This window comes from Hyaena hyaena, unplaced genomic scaffold (assembly GCF_003009895.1).
Source record: "Hyaena hyaena isolate Hyena2069 unplaced genomic scaffold, ASM300989v1 scaffold_2145, whole genome shotgun sequence".
Taxonomy (NCBI): Eukaryota; Metazoa; Chordata; class Mammalia; order Carnivora; family Hyaenidae; genus Hyaena; species Hyaena hyaena.
Window position 1 is genome coordinate 30,176 of NW_024082793.1, and position 18,368 is coordinate 48,543.

The 18,368-nt window shown below is 41.2% G+C and overlaps 1 protein-coding gene across 1 annotated transcript in view; it reads right to left on the bottom strand.

Moving 5' to 3' along the window:
- The window catches only part of LOC120227298 (coagulation factor XIII A chain), a gene marked incomplete at its 3' end in the record, with an annotated part of 72,630 nt that overhangs the window by 20,666 nt on the left and 33,596 nt on the right, over positions 1–18,368 (bottom strand). Inside the window, exons 6-7 of the mRNA XM_039225438.1 lie at positions 2,964–3,067; positions 1,511–1,599 (exon numbers count right to left, since the gene is read on the bottom strand). Coding sequence (XP_039081369.1) covers positions 1,511–1,599; positions 2,964–3,067 — 193 coding nt within the window. The remainder of the gene's footprint in view (positions 1–1,510; positions 1,600–2,963; positions 3,068–18,368) is intronic.

The following is an 18,368-nucleotide window of genomic DNA, read 5'->3' on the forward strand; positions in this document are numbered from 1 at the left end:
ATGGCCTTTACTGTCCTACTTAGTTACTACCCATATTTCTCAATTAACACATCTGTATGTATTAAATGCAGGTCATTTATCATCTACATTGCTCATCTGACAATTAGTTCCACAGAGTCTTTGTATTACTGTTATTTAACTTTTGATGTGCCTTACGTACTATCACCTCCCATCAAGAATCTAGTTTCTTAAGGGCAGAGGCTTCTGAATTCCCCACAGGACAGTTCCTGTCACATACTTATAACAGGTATTTATTCATTCCAGAGTAGTAGTAGAGTGTGGTGGTTACTGGCGTGAGCTCGAGTACCTGCCTGGCTTTAGATCTTAGCATTACTTTTTATTACTTCAATGAATGTAGGACGGTTACTTAACCACTCTGCCTCAATTTTATTTTCTGTAAAATGGGAAGAATCATAACTTACTTTATTTTACTTAAATGTTTATTTACTTATTTTCAGAGAGAGCGACGGGGGGAGGGACAGAGAGAGAGGGAGAGAGAGAATCCCAAACAGACTCTGCACTGTCAGTACAGAGCCCGACGTGGGGCTTGAACTCACAAACCATGAGATCATGACCTGAGCGGAGATGAAAAATTGGATGGTTAACCAACTTAGTCACCTAGGCACTCCCATAATATTAATTTTAAAGGGTGGCTAAGAGCCTCAAGTGGTAGGCAAAGTGATTACATAGTAAGAAATCAGTATACAATCACTCCACTGAGTTTATGGGTGAAACTATACTCTGGGCAAATCCTGCCTATCAGCCTCTCATGTATTTCTCTGCTCTCTACCCCCCTGCCTTCAGCAGCCTCCTAACCTTCTCATTTACTAACACCTCTTATATTTAATTTTAATTTTAGAGATCTCTTTGGAGTAATCACCAACCACCTCATCTGTTTCTATCACTGTCCACATGTCCCAGAATTTCACACCTTTTGCCAAAGTGTCCCCATCAACCCATTAAGTGTGCTGCCTCCTGGCTGTCTTTCCCTCCTCTCCTTATTCCAGCAGCTCAACTTTCCCTCCCAGAGGATAGAGGATGGCTTGGAGTGGCAAGAAATGGGTTGCAGTTCCCAGACTAAGACCATGTCTGGGGTGCATTTGGATTTTGTTTTTACATGAATGGCTAGGTTAGTCTGGGAGTGAAGCAGTACACTCTGGAATTTTGATTCATGGACTGTCTCTACCAATCTTTAGTTGAGGGATTCACTTAGTCACTTAATTTCTCAGGAGCCATTGATACCTATTTCATGGGCACAAAATACTAAGCAAGGTTAGTAATGCAATTGCTTTTTAAGGAGAAAATCTCAGAACATCAAGGAAATAAAAATGTTAAGTAAGAACTGCATTTAGATTTAAGGGCCTGGAGGTTGGAATGATGTCTAGTGTACTTTGTAGACATGAAACACACACCATGTACCTGAGAAATTTAGAAGTAACAACCTGGTGTCTTATTTGTCAAGTGTTAACAGGTTGGGAAAGAAAGCACTTTTCTCCAGCTTTCCACTTACCTCTGCAAAAACAAAGGGTGCATCAAACTGGAAGCAAATATGACCATGCTTAATGGCTTGAACAGAGGCTGGGCCACACCGATACATCCCTGCATCACACAGAGGAAGAGAAGTATGAGTTTGTCATCTTCAGTTCTGTCCAGACATAGATATGGGCTCTGTAGAGGCAAATGTTCCTAACCTCATTGCTGAGTTAGCCCAAATGCTTCCCATGGCCAGAGAGGGCGAACGACCAGCATATGTAATCAAGATGGCTTTGCTGGAAATGCCTCTTCAAACCAAAATTTGAAGCCATGAGAAGCATAGAGAGCATCAGTATTTCTGTGGCTGTTCTTCTACCTACAAACATGTACTCAAGTGTGTTCATACTGACCTGTTTGCCCACATAGGATTGATCCTTTTACAATGAGCTGGAGTCTGGAATGTTGGAAATGGTAATGTGTCCCCAGTGGTTGTGTTGTTATTTGTTTTGATTTTTGGTTTTTGGTTTTGGACATTATGGAAATATGTGTTAAATAGGGGAATTTGGACATAAACCACACACGTTGATCAATGTCCAACATGCATTCAGGAAGTCACTAGGCATATACTTTTATAAAGTTCCTTACATTTTAACCAGGTATCTCTAGTTAATAAGAAATTAACTTCTATTAGTCATCTCTGACATTTCCTCATGATATATAATCCAGAACACCAGAAAGTGTTGAACATTCTCAAAATCCAGCATAAATAAAGCATAAGAGTCTCTTATGAATAAGTAATGAATGTTTATGGATATATGTGTATATATACACACATCAATATCTCATATCAACACCTGAGGAAGTAAACATAATGTCCCCAGGCCACTGATGTTTATCATCATGTTAAAGAGAAATGGAGGCTTATGATGTGATTTTATAAAAATCTGGGGGAGGTCATGGCTGCCTCTCATTGCTTAGCAAAGCCTATAAGTTAGATGACAAATACATACTAAGTTTTAGAAGAAATCAAACAACATAAAAAGAAATCAGGTTCTGGGAAAACAACAATTTAAAGGATGATCTGTAACTATTTTTGGGTTCCTTATTTTCTCTATTGCCTTATATCTTATCAGTGTGTATCACAGAGGGTTGAGGTATATTTTAGAGCCTAGTAAACGTGCTTACACAGATATATTTTTTCTCTTGTCTTCAAAACTGCTTCTCAAAGCAAGGGTAGATGAATTACATATGTTAAGTTTTATGCTTTTTTTTTTTTTTTTTTTTTACCAGTTATAGGATAATCAGGGGAAAGCCGGTCATTGAAATGAAATTAAACCTGATTGACAGGCAGCTAATACTGTACATGTGCCCAGGAAACACACTTTTGATGTTGGTTCCCAATGGGAGTGTTTCCCATACATCAAATGTAATCCTAACAGCAAAATAAAGATGATTGGGAAATAAATTCCTTGAAGGAGGATAAGTTTTACCATCACTGTTTTCCTGGGGGGTGCTGTCCACAGCTTGCCAACCTCCAAATCCAACAGGAAGATCAGACCTTGTCATCCAGGCTTCATTCCAGCAGTGGTAGTTCCTGCGAAAACACCACTCTGGTGAGATTAAACCTCCCATTCCATTTCAAGAAATCAAAAAGTGACCAAAATTCCTGCAAATATGTGATCTAGAAATTGCTGGAATGGATTAAACCAAATTGAAGACTCTGAGAGATATCCTAGCCTTGAGTTTGCTGGGCAGTTGCATTCCCATTGGTACCTGTGGGAGGGCACCAGCTATCTGGACATGGCTCTTTCCTTCTAATATCAGTTTCAAAGCTACTCAGAGCATTAAACAGTTTTTTTAAATGTTTGTTTATTTTTGAGAGAGAGAGAGAAAGAGAGAGAGCATGAATGCATGGAGGAAGGACAGAAAGAGACGGAGAGAGAGAGAATCCCAACAGGCTCTGGGCTGACTCCATTTGATCCCATGAACAATGAGATCATGAACTGAAATCAAGAGTCTAATGCTTAACAGCCAGAGCCATCCAGGCACCCTAAACAGTTTTGATCTTAACCACTCTCTGCTTTAATGAAACAGAAAGCACTATATGCTAAAAGGGTAGAAAGTTTAATTGAAATAGAAATACATATATCTTTGAATTTCTTTTATATTTATATTTACATTTATGCATATTAGATTTATAAAAGGCATATTTTTTGTAACAATTAAGCAACAAAATTCTTGTGTTTATGGCCTTAGGCCATTGCCATAGAAACTATAACATTAACTCCTGACTATAATTGTCTCAAATTTGTGGCAAATTTCCATTTTGTGTCCAACAAGAAGAAAAGGATGTCAGAACAAGTATCTCTTATCCCTTTATGAAAGGTGGGCAGCCCATGAGCTGAGGGCCATGCAAAACTTTTCAGGACTTGCATGTGACCCATAAGGCAAGATCATGGAATAAAATGTCATCATGAATTGTATTATTATGTCCTTGGAAAGAGCTGAATTTATATGACAGTACAGAAAAAAATGAGAGCACATTAACCCGTCCATGCTATAGAAAATATTCATATAGTAATAACGATTTAACAGCAGGGTAAGGTATTCTTGCAGTCTTTGTTTATAGCACTGATGAATTTCAAATCCAACTACCACTTATCCTTTGCTTAAATGTCCTTCAAAGTCAGGAATTCGTACATGTTCCCATCTCTGAGTTTGGCTCATCTTTGATTGGCTCAAGTCAGAGCTATTAATTTAACTATGCAGCCTTTATGTACCAGACTAGATGCTGGGGATGTGACAATGACCAGCACCTAGGTTCTTGTCCATAGACTCTCATGATCCAGGAGGAGTAACGAACAAGTAAACCAATTTGCTGTGAGGCTTAAACAAGATAATGCATGTAAAGCACTTAGAACAGAGCCCAGAATGTGATAAGTGCTCAAAAATAGTTAAGTCTCATACTTTTAAAAATAATTAATAGCAGTGGTTTTAGCTACAGTGGAAATTGGTGTGGGGTGCACTGGGTCTCAGTGGGGCAACTCTCAGGGTGTGAAGAAAAGCTTCACAGCAGGAGTGATATTTGAGCTAAGTCCTGAAAAATGTAGGAGTTTAGAAAGTCAACAAGAGACGAAAGAACAAAATTGTAGAGGCATGAAATAGCCCACATGGTGTATCTGGGGGACTGCATGCTGTTTGTTGTGGCATGAGGGCACCATGCTCACATCTCTGTGTGCATGGGGGAGGAGGGGTGGGAAGTGAGCGTGGGCAGGGAATTACAAAGCTGACAAATAGTGTAGCACTCACTGTGTGCCAGGCATTATTGTCAAACTTTTATGTACATTGGTACATCTGAGGTTCCCATACCCTATTAGAAAAGTACTACTATTCTTAACTTCAGTGTGCATGGGAGAAAACTGAAGCACAGAGAGGTTAAGAATCTTACCTGAGGTCACACAGCTGGTTAGCTGTAGAGTTCTAGGGCCCATGCTCTTAAACCATGAGCTATGCCATTGGGGAGGATGAGACTGTGAGATTCTTTTATCCAAATCAAATGATTGAGTTCTATTCTTGGGCAAGTTAAATTTGCAAATCTGTCTTTGTGGAAGGTGGGCGGGGAGGCAAGATGGGTGACAGAGCTGAGGTGGCCTCCACCCCCATGGGGAGGGCCAGGAGCCACAGGCGAGTACCGCCAACAGGCTTGTGGTGGTGAGGCAGCAGGATGAGCGGGGGAAGACTTACGTGTTTCCAGGGAATATGCTGGCTCCATTTACCAAGACTGAATGAAGGAGGAAGAGAAGACGATTTGTGTTGGTGTGTGTGTATTGGGTGGGTGACAAGTTCAATTTTGGACGTGATGAACTCAGGTGCTCGTGAGAAAGGAGGTAAAATCCTAGAGACATTTTTTCATGCACATGTGACAGTCAGGATTGGACAAGTTACTGGCGACTGCACCCCTGGTGGAGGAGAGTGGGGGTAGAGCCAGAGGAAGGGAGCACAGGGAGCATAGGTTTCTCCCCTCAGAGTGATCTAGGTTGTGAACATAGGGCAGTGGCTAGAACGTAATGCAACACAGGAGGATTGTTTTGGTGATTTTCACATTAGGAGAGATTGTTGTGCTTATGGAGGAGGGACCAGTGGACAGGAAGCAGGAAGAGAGAATAGGAGATGAAATAAAAGGAGATTGAAATACCAGGAGGATGAGGTTGAGAGCCACACTATGCATGGGTGTGGGGAGGGAGGCATTATCCACAGGGGGAACGAGGTGTAGATGTAGATCAAGGTCAAGGTGTGGAGGTATTGGGACAGGCACATGAGGTTGGTTCCTACTTGAGAACCTGCATCTTTGCTCTGAAGATGGAAGAAAGGTCACTGTGAGCTTAAACACGACTGCTGGCCTTCCTTCAGAACAGTAAAAGTTGCATCATTAGGCAGAGAGATCCAGAGAAACAGCAATGAAACATTTGCAAAATCCCAAATGGACCTAGTCCTGCTTCCTACACAATCCGTGTGGGCAATCTGTGTTTAGCAATCCTGGCTCTTGTTAGGATTCCACTGTTACACCACTACCCTAGATTAATAGGCACCAGAATCTCCTTATTTAAATTCAAATATCCTGGGCCAGGTTAGCCTTGAACAAGATAAACAAGTTTTGCGTTTCAGATCTCAGAAAAGGAACTAAGGTTGGGGTTGGTCCTTAGACAGTGGGTGGGAAGCCAATGGTTGTGCTCCCAGACCAGCCTTGAACAGAGTGGGAGGGTGCTACCTCAGAAGCCATGGGTTTTTTAAAAATCATGCCATTCTCTCTGCTCAAGAATGGCCAGGGAAAACTCATGCCACAACAGTTCCCTTTGGGCTGGATGTTAAGTATTTCTGGTTACACATGCTTGTCTTTGATTTCAAGGTCCCCTGTGAAAGGGGCTAATATTTACAGACATTTCTGAATTCCATTTCCTTGCTCTGCAGGTTTGGAAATGCATATGCTTCCTGAAAGGTTATTTTAAAGTTTCTTTATCTAGATCTGTCATAGTCTTTCTGTTTTCATCTTGTAATTTCATTATGCATTCGTAGTGTGAGTGATTCACTTCTGGGGCTCTGTCTGGTTCACCATCATATTCCCAGCACTAAAGCTAGCCCTTAAGAAGTACTCGAAAAGTATTGCTTGGGTGAAGGGCAAGGACAACCCCTAGCAAGTGTAAGACATCTCCAAGGCAGGTGTAATTAAACTTTTGCTTGTTAGTTATAAGATTCATGGTTTTATATTTTCTCAGAGGCTTCATTTGAAACCTGACTTCCCACTCTACAATCAGAATGCACAGTGTTACTTTAAAGGTAAAAGAATATTACAAACCTTCAAAGTGATCTAGTTTTCTCAATGCTGGTTTCTAAAGAAGTGGTGTGGAAATTAAAATAAAGCCCCCATTTCATCTAGAGTTATTTAATCAAGTTGAAAATAACTTTTTTTGAGGGAGAATAATGATGGTGGTGACAAGTGACAAGTGCTTTATGTTACTTTTTGTAGGTTTCCTACACTGACAGCTAGTGATTTCTAGAACTCCTTTCAAGGATGCTAATAACTCAGAAGAATTGGTACAAAGGATCCACAGAATCTTCACCAAAGGCAGAACCTCACTGGAAAAATAGCACCATGCATTGCTGAGGGACCGTTGGATGGATTGTTGTAACATTGGTTTAGTTTATCCTTTGATTCAGTAAACCCGTTTCCTTGGAATTTATGTACAGCAAATAATCACACAGGTGCAAAGACAAGTACATCTGAATGTTCATTTTGTATAATATGCAAGAAGGAAAAATCAGAAATACTCTTAATAATACATAATTGTTTTGAAACACAAAACAGAATATTATGCAGCCACAAAAATGCAGATATACATTTATCAGGCAGGAAAGATACTTATGGCATATTAAGTGTTAAAAATCATACCCCTGTACACACACTGTGTATGTGTTCATTATGCATGTAGACATGTGTGGAAGGCAGAATTTTAAGTGACCTTCACTCTTGTATAATTTCCTCCCCTTCAATGTGGGTGAAATCTAAGAATAGGATGCTGTATCATACCTGTGATTATGTTACTTTATGTAGCAAAGAGGATTTTGTAACTAAGGTAAGTAACCAGTTAACTCTGAGTTGATTAAAAGGGAGATATCAGGGTGGGCCTGACTTAATCAGGTAAGCTCTTTAATCAGGGACAGAGCTAGGTGGAGACTTGAAGCAGCAGAGATATTCTCCTACTAGCCCTGTAGAAGATGGTAGCTTCCATGAGTTCTACAGCTGCAAGGAACTGAATCTTTACAACAACCTAAAAGCTCTTTAAAAAGAGCCCTGAATATCAGATGTGACCACAGCCCCACTTAACACTTTGATTGCCAGTACTTGGGACCCTGAGCAGAGGACCCAGTTAACCTATGCCCAAACTCCTGACCCAGAAAAACTGAAAATAAACTTGTGTTCTTTGAGGCTGCTAAGTTTTCGGTAATTTGTTATGCAGAAAAAAAAAAAAAAGAATATGATATGCAAACAGACATATCAAAGGATGCTTAAGGAGATACTGGAAATGTTCTGAGTAGTTAGACTATGTTTGACTCTGACTTTTGTATGTTGTTTTCTGTAATGTTTGAAATTTTTATAATAAACATGCACTAAACCCACCCCCCCTCCCAAAAAAACCCCATAGTGGACTATTATTTCTCTATTAAAAGAAAATAGAGCACAGTTCAATATCTGCCCTGGTTGTAACCACTGGCTCAGGTCATATCTAGAGTTGCTAGAGCCCATGGGATGATGGAGAAGTGGACGGAAAACACAGTTGAGATCAAGATGGGCTTTGGGGCTCTGTGTGCTAGATGTTCAAAGACAGTGAAGTTGATAATTTAATAAAGGCAGTCCTTTACTGCTTTTAACTTGACTAACTGCTTAAACACTCCACAGGGTCATCTTATTTACAATCTGTCCAGAAAGTTTTCCCTAAAACAAAAGAAAGAGCCATGGGCTTTTAACCCTGTTTCTGCAGCTTTATTATGGCTCAAGGGAAGGCACAAATAAGATTGAGAGAAAGCCCTCGAGGAGACGGGTTGGACCAACTTCAAGTATAAACCAAATGTTTGAATTCCTTTATTTTAAAAATACCAGGGGGTGGAAGAATGGTACTTATCTATCTTGCAAATTGTTTGTATATTTATAGCAGATAGGCACAACCTCACTTCTCCGGCTCTTTTGATATACTCTTAATCCAGGTAATGAGATGGGTGACAGAAATGACAGTGCACCCTGACATGGTTTAGCTCTGGCTCCTCCAATGGCAGTCGGCATGGGGGGGGGTGGTGGTGGGAATTGTTGAAAGAAGTAGGGACAAGTTGGTGGATTCTGAGGCTTGTTTAACAAAACATTCCAAAGAGGTAATGAAAGCTTGGACCAAGAAAAACTTGTCAGTTAGGAAAGGTAATGAAGCAAGACAACAAAAAGGAATTATTCAGAGAAAGGGAGGCATGCTGGAATAATCTTTTATGGAGCTGGTTGCTGGGAGCACTACACTACTTCAGAATGCAGATGTTCATAGTTAGGGGCTGTTGGAATGCTAAAACCAGGAAGGGACATTTAAAATCTCTCCAGGCTTCTCAGTCAAAAGTCAGAGGTCCAATCAGGTGGAGACCAGGCTGGCACCACCTCCCACCCACCATAGAAACCAACTGCTCACCAAGAAAAAAGAGAAGTAATGAAGGTTATTTGTTTTGCTTGTCCTTTGCGGGGATGGGGTCCTCCAATGAGTACTGAGAAATCAGTTTAAGCACAGTCTGCCATAGCATGAGAGATGCCAATCGAGGGGTTGAAAATGGGAGGTGGGCTTGGGGATAATCTGTAACTTCCAAAATGAAACTATGAGGTATATATATATATGTATATAGTGATAATCAGAATAACTAATGAATGCTCGGACACAGACATGAACCAGTTGGAGCCAAAGCCACAACCAATCAGAAAGGACACTCAGTCTAAATACTGTATGCTCCTATCAGTATGCTTCTACCAGTATGGACTGGATAAATGCCAGCCCAGATGTATTCAATTGCATATACTGTATGATAGTACCTAAGAAGTTTGTTTCCATTTATAAGGTTTCCTGGGAGTGTGTCTTTCCTTAGTCCTGAGCCTTTCCACTCTCTTCATAAGCTTCCAGGTACGGGTTTCTTGAATATTTATTAAGAGCATTTTATAGCAGCCTTATTAATAATGATTTTTTAAATACTGGAGGATGATTACATAGATTTCTTTTTCTCTTCTTTTGATAGTTTCCTTTCTTTTCTTAATATTTATTTTTGAGAGAGAGAGAGGGAAAGAGAAAGAACGAGAGGGGGAGGGGCAGAGAGAGGGAGAGACAGAATTCGAAACAGGCTCTGGGCTCTGAGCTGTCTGCACAGAGTCTGAAGTGGGTCTTGAACTCAATAACTGCAAGATCATGATCTGAGCCTAAGTTGGACGCTTAACAGATTGAACCACCCAGGCACCCCTCTTTTGTTTTCTTAAAGTTATTTATTTATTCTGAGAGAGAGAGAGAAGAGAGAGTGAGAGCGAAAGAGAGTACACAAGCATGGGAGCAGTACAGAGAGTGGGAGAGAGAGGATCCCAAGCCGGCTTCACTGTCAGAGCAGAGCCCGGTGACCGGCTTGAACTTAGAAATTCTGAGCTCATGACCTGAGTTGAAATCAAGATCTGGATGCTGAAATGACTGAGCCATCCAGGTGCCCTGATACCTTCCCTCTTTTATCTGTCTTACTTTTTTATTATGATGCCAGAAAAAGGCTAAGACAGAGAATAAAATTAACTTTGGCAAAAGCAAAGCAGAAACAAAACAAACAACTCTTAAATGTTCAGGAAGTAGATGTCACCCATCCATAGGAACTACATTTGCCATTACTTCTTAGCAGAAGGCTCTCTGTTACTTTTCTGGGTTCCTTGTGCTGGATTCACTTTGAACATAAGACCCTGTCCCTCTTTACTACTCTCTGGCATGGCAAATTAGGAATTGATATCCCATCTGAAAAGGAAGAAAAAATTGGATTTTTAGATTTGTTTTGGGTAACTCTAATGTATAAAAAATGCCTATAATAAATTCTGGCCACGTTTATCCATAATTATTGAAGGGATTTAAAAAAAAACACAGCCAACAGTCTCAATAGGTACCAAAATTACTATTTTGCATTATAAAGCTATTTATGAACATAATATTCTAAGGTTGATAGCTCTTATTTATATAAGGTTTTTCTAGAGGTTTTATTAAACATCAAAAGAAATTAATACATTCAGTATAGTTTATGTAGTGTATATTTTATTAGCTCCTTGTAAAAAAAAGTTTATTTATTTTTTAGAGACAGAGAGAGACAGAACACGAACTGGGGAGGGATAGAGAAAGAGGGACAGACAGAATCAGAAGCAGGCTTCAGGCTCTGAGCTGTCAGCACAGAGCCCGATGTGGGGCTCAGACTCACAAACCATGAGATCATGACCTGAGCTGAAGTCCAACGCCTAACCAACTGAGCCACACAGGGGCCCCTATATTTTATTAGCTTCTCATTTAAAAACTGGTAAATATTGAATGGTATATATGATGACTCTCTTAGGCAGAATATATGATTAACCAAAACATGATATTTTTCTTATTATGGAAAATATCTTAGTAATTTTTATGTGGTTTAGCAGATGGCTCCCACTTTCTCTTTTATTCTAATTTCCTGAGAGGTATTTGTAATAACCTTCAATTTTGTTTAACCTCTCAAACTCCCTCCTTGTTTTCTCTTAAGTGGGCCTGAAAGCACTCCAGAAGCATGAGCTATTTTGATTCTTTAGAGGTGGCAAATAACTTTTTCCATCCTTTCTTCAAGGCTCTGGTGTAGATTCAGACTGCATATTCTAGTTCCCTAGTGACAGAGTTCATGGTCTTATTCCAGGGAATTTCCTCAAAGACAATTTGGCTGATGGTAATGTTAAAAAGACAATTGATTTGAAAAGATATATCTTTGGTAGATGGTCAGAATTGGTAACCTGGATGCATCACATTAATTTTACAAACATCTGTAAGTAGTTTGGTCTATATTCAGAATATTTTCTCTATTTTTTAATCTGGAATTCATTTTTTTTGTATAATTCTTTTTTGTACATAACAGAAATTAAACTTAGTATAATACAAGAATAGGAAAGTCCAACTAGCTGGAACACACCAAGCTTCTAAAGCAATGGACAAGATAGATCAATCTAAATTTCAAAAACACACCTACAATGTGCAAACCACTATGCCCAGTGCAGAGACTGCAGTGAGAATCAGGATCAGTATTATACCCTGTGCTGGCCTCCAGGTGTGAAGGCTGTTTAATTTCTGCTCTAAAACTTGCTTCCAAAGAGCTTTATTGATAGAGTCAATACTACCCATTGTAGCAGAGATTTTTGCATTTAGAGTGAAAAAAATAAAACAATAACAACTATACTCTTTCCAACAAGTACTGAAGGAAGTTGAAAGTTTTTAAAAGAACAAGATGCACTGATGCCAGAAACTACAAAATTTTTCTGTGGTGTGTGTTTGATTTTTTTCCTTCCTTGGGAGCTGATGTGAAGTCAATTTGCAAAGCAGCACATATATGTGAGTGAGTGGATCATAGCTGATCCTGTGCAGCTGAGCAGGTCTTCATAGAGTGTAAGTGATAGAACTGTGCTCTACCGTAGTAGAAGCATATGGTACTTCTACTTGCTAGAACTTTCTAGAACTATGGTAGGAAAGCCCTTGCTGGAAGAACAGTGAAATTTATTAAAACTTTTTTTGGAGGGGAAGCTAGAAATGACCCTAGAGCTAATTAAGACCAAACTCATACATTTACATATGGGAACATTAAGGCCCAGAGAAATCAAGCAACTTGCCCGAAGTGACCCAGCTAATTAGTGTCAGAGCTAATCATATTACCTTACACCATGGAGAGAAGAGAGATAGGAAGAAAATTACAAGAATAGTTTGACTTGATTTAGTGTTTTTCCATGATGCCTTGGGGAAAAACAAAATAAAATTGTGATTCCTTTCTACTTGGATCACTGACTAATGTTAGATTGTTGCCACTTTGAGCTGAAACTGGTAAGTACAAATTTGCCTGTTCACAATTATTTTCAAAAATTAAACTGAAAATGCCACTTTAATTAAACCTACTGAATTTCAAACGAAAAGGCAGTAAAGGAAACAAAGACTTGTTCATTGTTTCAGTGTTCACCGTTTTCCCAGTTATCTTTAATATCATATAAAATGTTTAAAACTTCAAGTTAGGATGTTTTCTACCTCTGCCAATTGGTCAATCAGCTGGACTTAGAGAAGCAGACAGGTCAGCTATGGGCCTTAGTGTACATGCATGTGCTCAGCCCCCTTCTCTTCACATCCTGAGGGCATGGACAGCACATGCTTTGGCCTGCCTCTCCTGAAGCTCCATTGTCAGGAGTTGAACAACTTCTGACTGGGAATGTGAGCAAGATGGAAAGGAACATGGGAAGGAGTGGCTTAGAAGTAGGACAAAAATGAGTCACAGGGTCTAGAAAGTTGTTGGCTCCCAGAGGGAATTTAGGACACTGTTGGCTGTTGGATTCTCTAAAACTAAGAGAGTGAGGAGTGGGTTTGTCTTGAGGGAGGCAGGGATTAGACAGTGCCTAGAAGATAGAGAAACAAAACATGGTGAGAAATGGGGAATAGGGATCCATCCCCACCCTTAAAGAGTATTACTCTATCTACTCCTCACTGAATGCACAGCCTGGGGGCATCAACTCCTTCCGAAGGTGGACAAAGAGCCAGGTGTTCTTGATGGTGTAGAGGAAGGAGTAGCAAGGGGCTGGATTCTGAGTTAGAACAAGTTTTGATATTCAACAACTGTGGTCATAAGAACATAGGCTAACTCCGCATGAGCTTTCATTCCTTCCTGTCTGTTTCTTGAAGCAGATTGATCTCTGGTTGTCTCATCTCAGCGCTTTAGATTTTTACAGGAATATCCTTGAGTTTCATGTGTGAGCCAAGGTCATTTCCCTGGCATTCCATCCATGAACAGCACAGCCATATGATTGCAGGGCGATAATGACTTTGGGTCCATGGCCACTTCCCATGTGAACAGCCCTTTCCCTTTGCTCCCCTGAGCTTAGGATGGAAGCCCCTTTCCCTCATCTTTGTGCCTTCTGGCTCATGTTATATTTTTTATAGAGTTCATATGTGATTGTCTCATCCACAAACATCAGATCCAGCTCCTCAAGGGTAGTGACTGACTAATTTCTCTCTGAATCCGTAGCGTCTGGTATTTGGACATATTAGTGCACAATAGTGTTTGTTAAATGAATTAAATTACATTTATTCCATTAAATGAGCATTAAAAATGTTTTCCAACCAATTCAATTTATTAAGTCCTTGCTCTATGCCCTGCACCCTGTTACATACTGGCAAAACGAGTGAAAATAAATTAGATCAGACACTGCTCCTGCTGTGGAAGCTGCAGTCTGGTAGGGGCTAGCCACAAGGTGGGCATAGTTCTTTTTCCCAGAATCATCAAATCTGACTACATCCTCTCCAGCAAAAAGGACACAGGATAAACGCTTTCATTTACAAGGAGAAGAGCCATTCGCGGAAATCCCTTCATGACACTAATAAGTGCCACCATCCCTTTCTTTGAAAATTGTTTCCATTTCCACCGTGATAGTCATCTAATGAGGTGATCAGACTGAGCTCTTTTAAGGTGAGGCCAAACTGTCACTTTACTCGTGCCCATCGGAGTGAGCTGTGTTCTCCCTCCTCAACGAGCTCTCATATCCCTATTCACTGTTTGCACTGCAGCTAAACATCATGCAAGCATCTTCATTAAACTGTCCACAGTGATTCATAGATGCCTTCCTCCAGAGGTTACACATAATTCAATACCCATCAGCACACGGGGAACAGGCTGCTTAAATTGTTCCTTCCAGGATATGTTACCTTGTGTTGGCCCTCTCAGAATTTCATCTGCTACAGTGAGGTCCAATTACTCTGCCCAGCTGTGCCCTTCCAAAGTGCCTTGGCCCCTCCCTCTGCTGAATCGCTAAGAGGACTCTGCCCTCTGTGGGCATCAGTGGTGTGTCCACCCTGTGCAAAATGACTGCTTCCCTATGAGGTGAGACACTCTTGGAGGGGAAATCCACCATGCAGGGACCTGAGGTGGCAAACCAGGAAGCAGGCAAATAAGCAGTCAGCCCTCGATGGTCTGTGGTGCTAGAGGGAGAAGAGTCAGGGCATGGGCTGAAACCCACACTTCATTCACCTTGGCCTTGGGGAGCGCTGAGAATATTGTGCCCTTGAAAGCATTCTTGTGTTCTCCCTCCGAACCCTTCACACTTGCTTACTTCTGCTCTGGGCATGCTGGATGTGGCTGAGTCATGGGGAAGAGGATACCCTGGGCCACTGTGACCCAACTGCACAAATTAATTCACCACAAACTGTGTACCATCAGGACACCTCCATGTTGAAAAGTTGGTGGAGGCACAAGACAGAGACACCAAGAAGTCATTTTCATGCTTGCCTTTAGAAAGAGAAGAGGGGGCAGGACAGGGAGGTCAGGAACCATGCACAAACCAGGAGGGGGTTGGGGCAAGTTTGTTTGACTGGAGCCTGTGGAGGGAAGTGGATCAAAGGCCTTGGGGGAGGGTACTTGCTCCTGAGACTCCTGCTAGGAGATTCATTAGGCCGTGTGTTATCAGCCATGTTGTACTGGCTTATCAATGGTCAGATGATGCCTACCAAGCCTCTCTGCCCTCACCTCAGCCTCTGTCAGCCTTCTGCCCCCACCAACCTACAGCTCAGGCAGCTCCTGCTTCTTACCAGTGGCCATTACTAATCTAAGGAGCTAGCACTGAGGAACACTGAGGACTCTGGCCCTAGCACTATGGTAAGTATGTAACCTCTATCACCTCATTTAATTGTCACAGCTACCCCTTCAGTAAATGATTATCCTCATCCTACTGATGAAGAAACTGAAGCCTCAGAGAGATGAAGTCATTTTCTCAAGGTCATACAGCAAGTAACTGTCTAAGCCAGAGTTTGCTGTGGGTGGAGGAGGGGTTGCGGTGGTGGTGACCATGTACTGACTGTTGTGTCCAGGGAAAGTTCTCACCAGCTTTTTCAATCAGGGAGTGTCTCAGAAATACTTTTGGTTTTATGGAACATCTATAGTTTGTAGGGTCTACACCGGGAGGGTTTGCACCAGGAAGGTTGGGGTAGACACAAACTTCTGCTTTTGTTTCAAAAATATTTCAAAGTGACAGAAATAGCTCAGTCATCTTAGGACATGGGACACACCCCTCTTTTTCCAACTGCTTCACTGTGCTTAGGTTGATGGCAACATACTGCCTCCAAGAGATTCCAGCTGTGTGACTAATAATGAAGACAATAATAAAAGCTAACATTCATTAGGCACTTGTTATGTTTGGCTCTGTGCTGAGTGAAATAGAAAATTTGCTTTAGAAGAGGAAAGAGGCACAGAGAGGTTATGCCTTGCCCAAGGTCACAGAGCTGGTCAGTGGCAGAGCCAGGCTTTGGACTCAGACCCTACGGAGCCCTTTAATCTTTGTGCTCTACTGTCAGCTGTGTCCCAAGTTGGGTTAGTAAGACATCAGTCACCATGTATATATTGAAAACCCACCGTGCGCCAAGCAAGGGGAAGGAAGAGGAGCCTAGGACAGTGGTCTGGTGGTGGAGGACAGATGAGGGTCTCCGACCAGGGAGCACAGAACCAGGGTGATGGGACATTGGTGGAAGGCAATGATGTAACAGAGTGAGACAGGGACAGGGAAAGGAATTCAGAGTAGAAGGTTGAAAGAGGAAAGGGTTACCAAGAGCAAGACCTATCAGCTTTTGGTACCAATTTTGTTTAGGGCCATGTTGGGTTATTTGTTAGGGTGCCCACTGGGATTTATGATGGAGGCATTTAGACCAAGGAATAAGGAGGAGTCATTTCCAACCGCAGTTGGCTACGAAGGTATTGTGTGTGCGTGCATGCGTGTGTGTGTGTGTGTGTGTAAAGAAAAGGTGCGCAGTGCCAAATACTGAATATTTCTCATTTTTTCATTTTCCACTGTCACAACAGTGACAAAATGTCACCACATTTTGGGGCAGCTATTTTGGTCTGTTTTTGTCATTCCATATACATGCAGGGCCGCTATTAATTCCAAGGGCTTAAATGTTGCTTTAAATTGCTGTTCAATTTACAGAGGTGAGGTTTTGTCTTGCCTGTCCTCTCTTGCTTACCATTGCTCAGCTCATTCCCTTCGAATGAACTGCACTGTTTTTTATTCATAGTAGCACTCTGCTACTAGTTTGGTGATTTCCTCCTTGCAACATCCTCAAATGAGCGTTTACCAGTACTGGCAAGTTAATGCTGCTCCTGCAACTGGGATACATTCCTGTAACATGGGGGAGTCAAGTCACTTCTAACTTTTAATTTCTCTTAAAATGAGCTTGTAACTTCCTCCTATCCCCATTTGGATGCTTTTACAACTGACAGTGTTTTAACTTTATTACTTATAAAGACAACCATAGGAGACACATTTTTGGCTTGGAAATTCCAACTAGTTCAATGCCTGGCAATTTCCCCCCATGCAGACCTCCATAAGTATCTTTTACATTTGGATTTCTCCCCTCCTTTTAGAATATTGTCTTGGGGGCGCCTGGGTGGCTCAGTCGGTTAAGTGTCTGACTTCGGCTCAGGTCATGATCTCACAGTTCGTGAGTTTGAGCCCCGCGTCAGGCTCTGTGCTGACAGCTCAGAGCCTGGAGCCTGCTTTAGATTCTGTGTCTCCCTTTCTTTCTGCCCCTCCCTCACTCATGCTCTGTCTCTCAAAAATAAATAAACATTTTTAAAAAATTTAAAAAAGAGTATTGTTAAAACATTAAAAAAATTAAAAAAAAAAAAAAAAAGGGGCGCCTGGGTGGCTTAGTCGGTTAAGCGTCCGACTTTCGCTTAGGTCATGATCTCACGGTTCGTGGGTTCGAGCCCCGCGTCGGGCTCTGTGCTGACTGCCAGCTCAGAGCCTGGAGCCTGTTTCAGTCTGTGACTCCCTCTCTCTCTGACCCTCCCCTGCTCACGCTGTCTCTCTCTCTCTCCTAGAAATAAATAAAACATTAAAAAATTAAAAAAAAAATAAAATAAAAAAGAGTATTGTTTTGGACTGAGTGGGTCCTATGGACAAAGGAAATTTCTTTGGGTTCTTAAACTCCCTGTAGCCAGCTTGTGATGCAGCTGTTCAGGGCAGTGAAGGAACTATGTGGTTGGTATTAGTAACAATTTCAACTTTACTCCCATTTCTATTTTTAAAATAATTTTAAAAAGATTTTTTAATGTTTATTTTTGAGAGAGAGAGAGATGGAGTATGAGCAGGGGAGAGCCAGAGAGAGGGAGACACAGAATCCAAAGACTCCAGTTTCTGAGCTGTCAGCACAGAGCCCGGTGTGGGGTTTGAGCTCATGAACCATGAGCTCATGACTGGAGCCAAAGTCAGATGCTTAACCAACTAAGCCACCCAGGAGCTCCAGACTCCCATTTCTATTTCTGATTGAAAGATGAAATCACAAATCAAGTAGAACCACATCTTTACATTGAAAGAGCAATCCCATACTGCAAAAGCAGAAAAAAAATTTCGTTAAGGGTCAGGTGCACTTGTGTTTTATTCTCAGCTTATCAGGTATTTGACCTTGAGGTACTTTAACCTTTCTGGGCCTCAGTTTCCTCATCTATAAATGGAGATAATAATAAGCACCCATATGATAAAACTGTTCAAAGAATAAGATACAATCATGTACACACAAATACTGGTACATAGTACATGCTTAATAATTGTT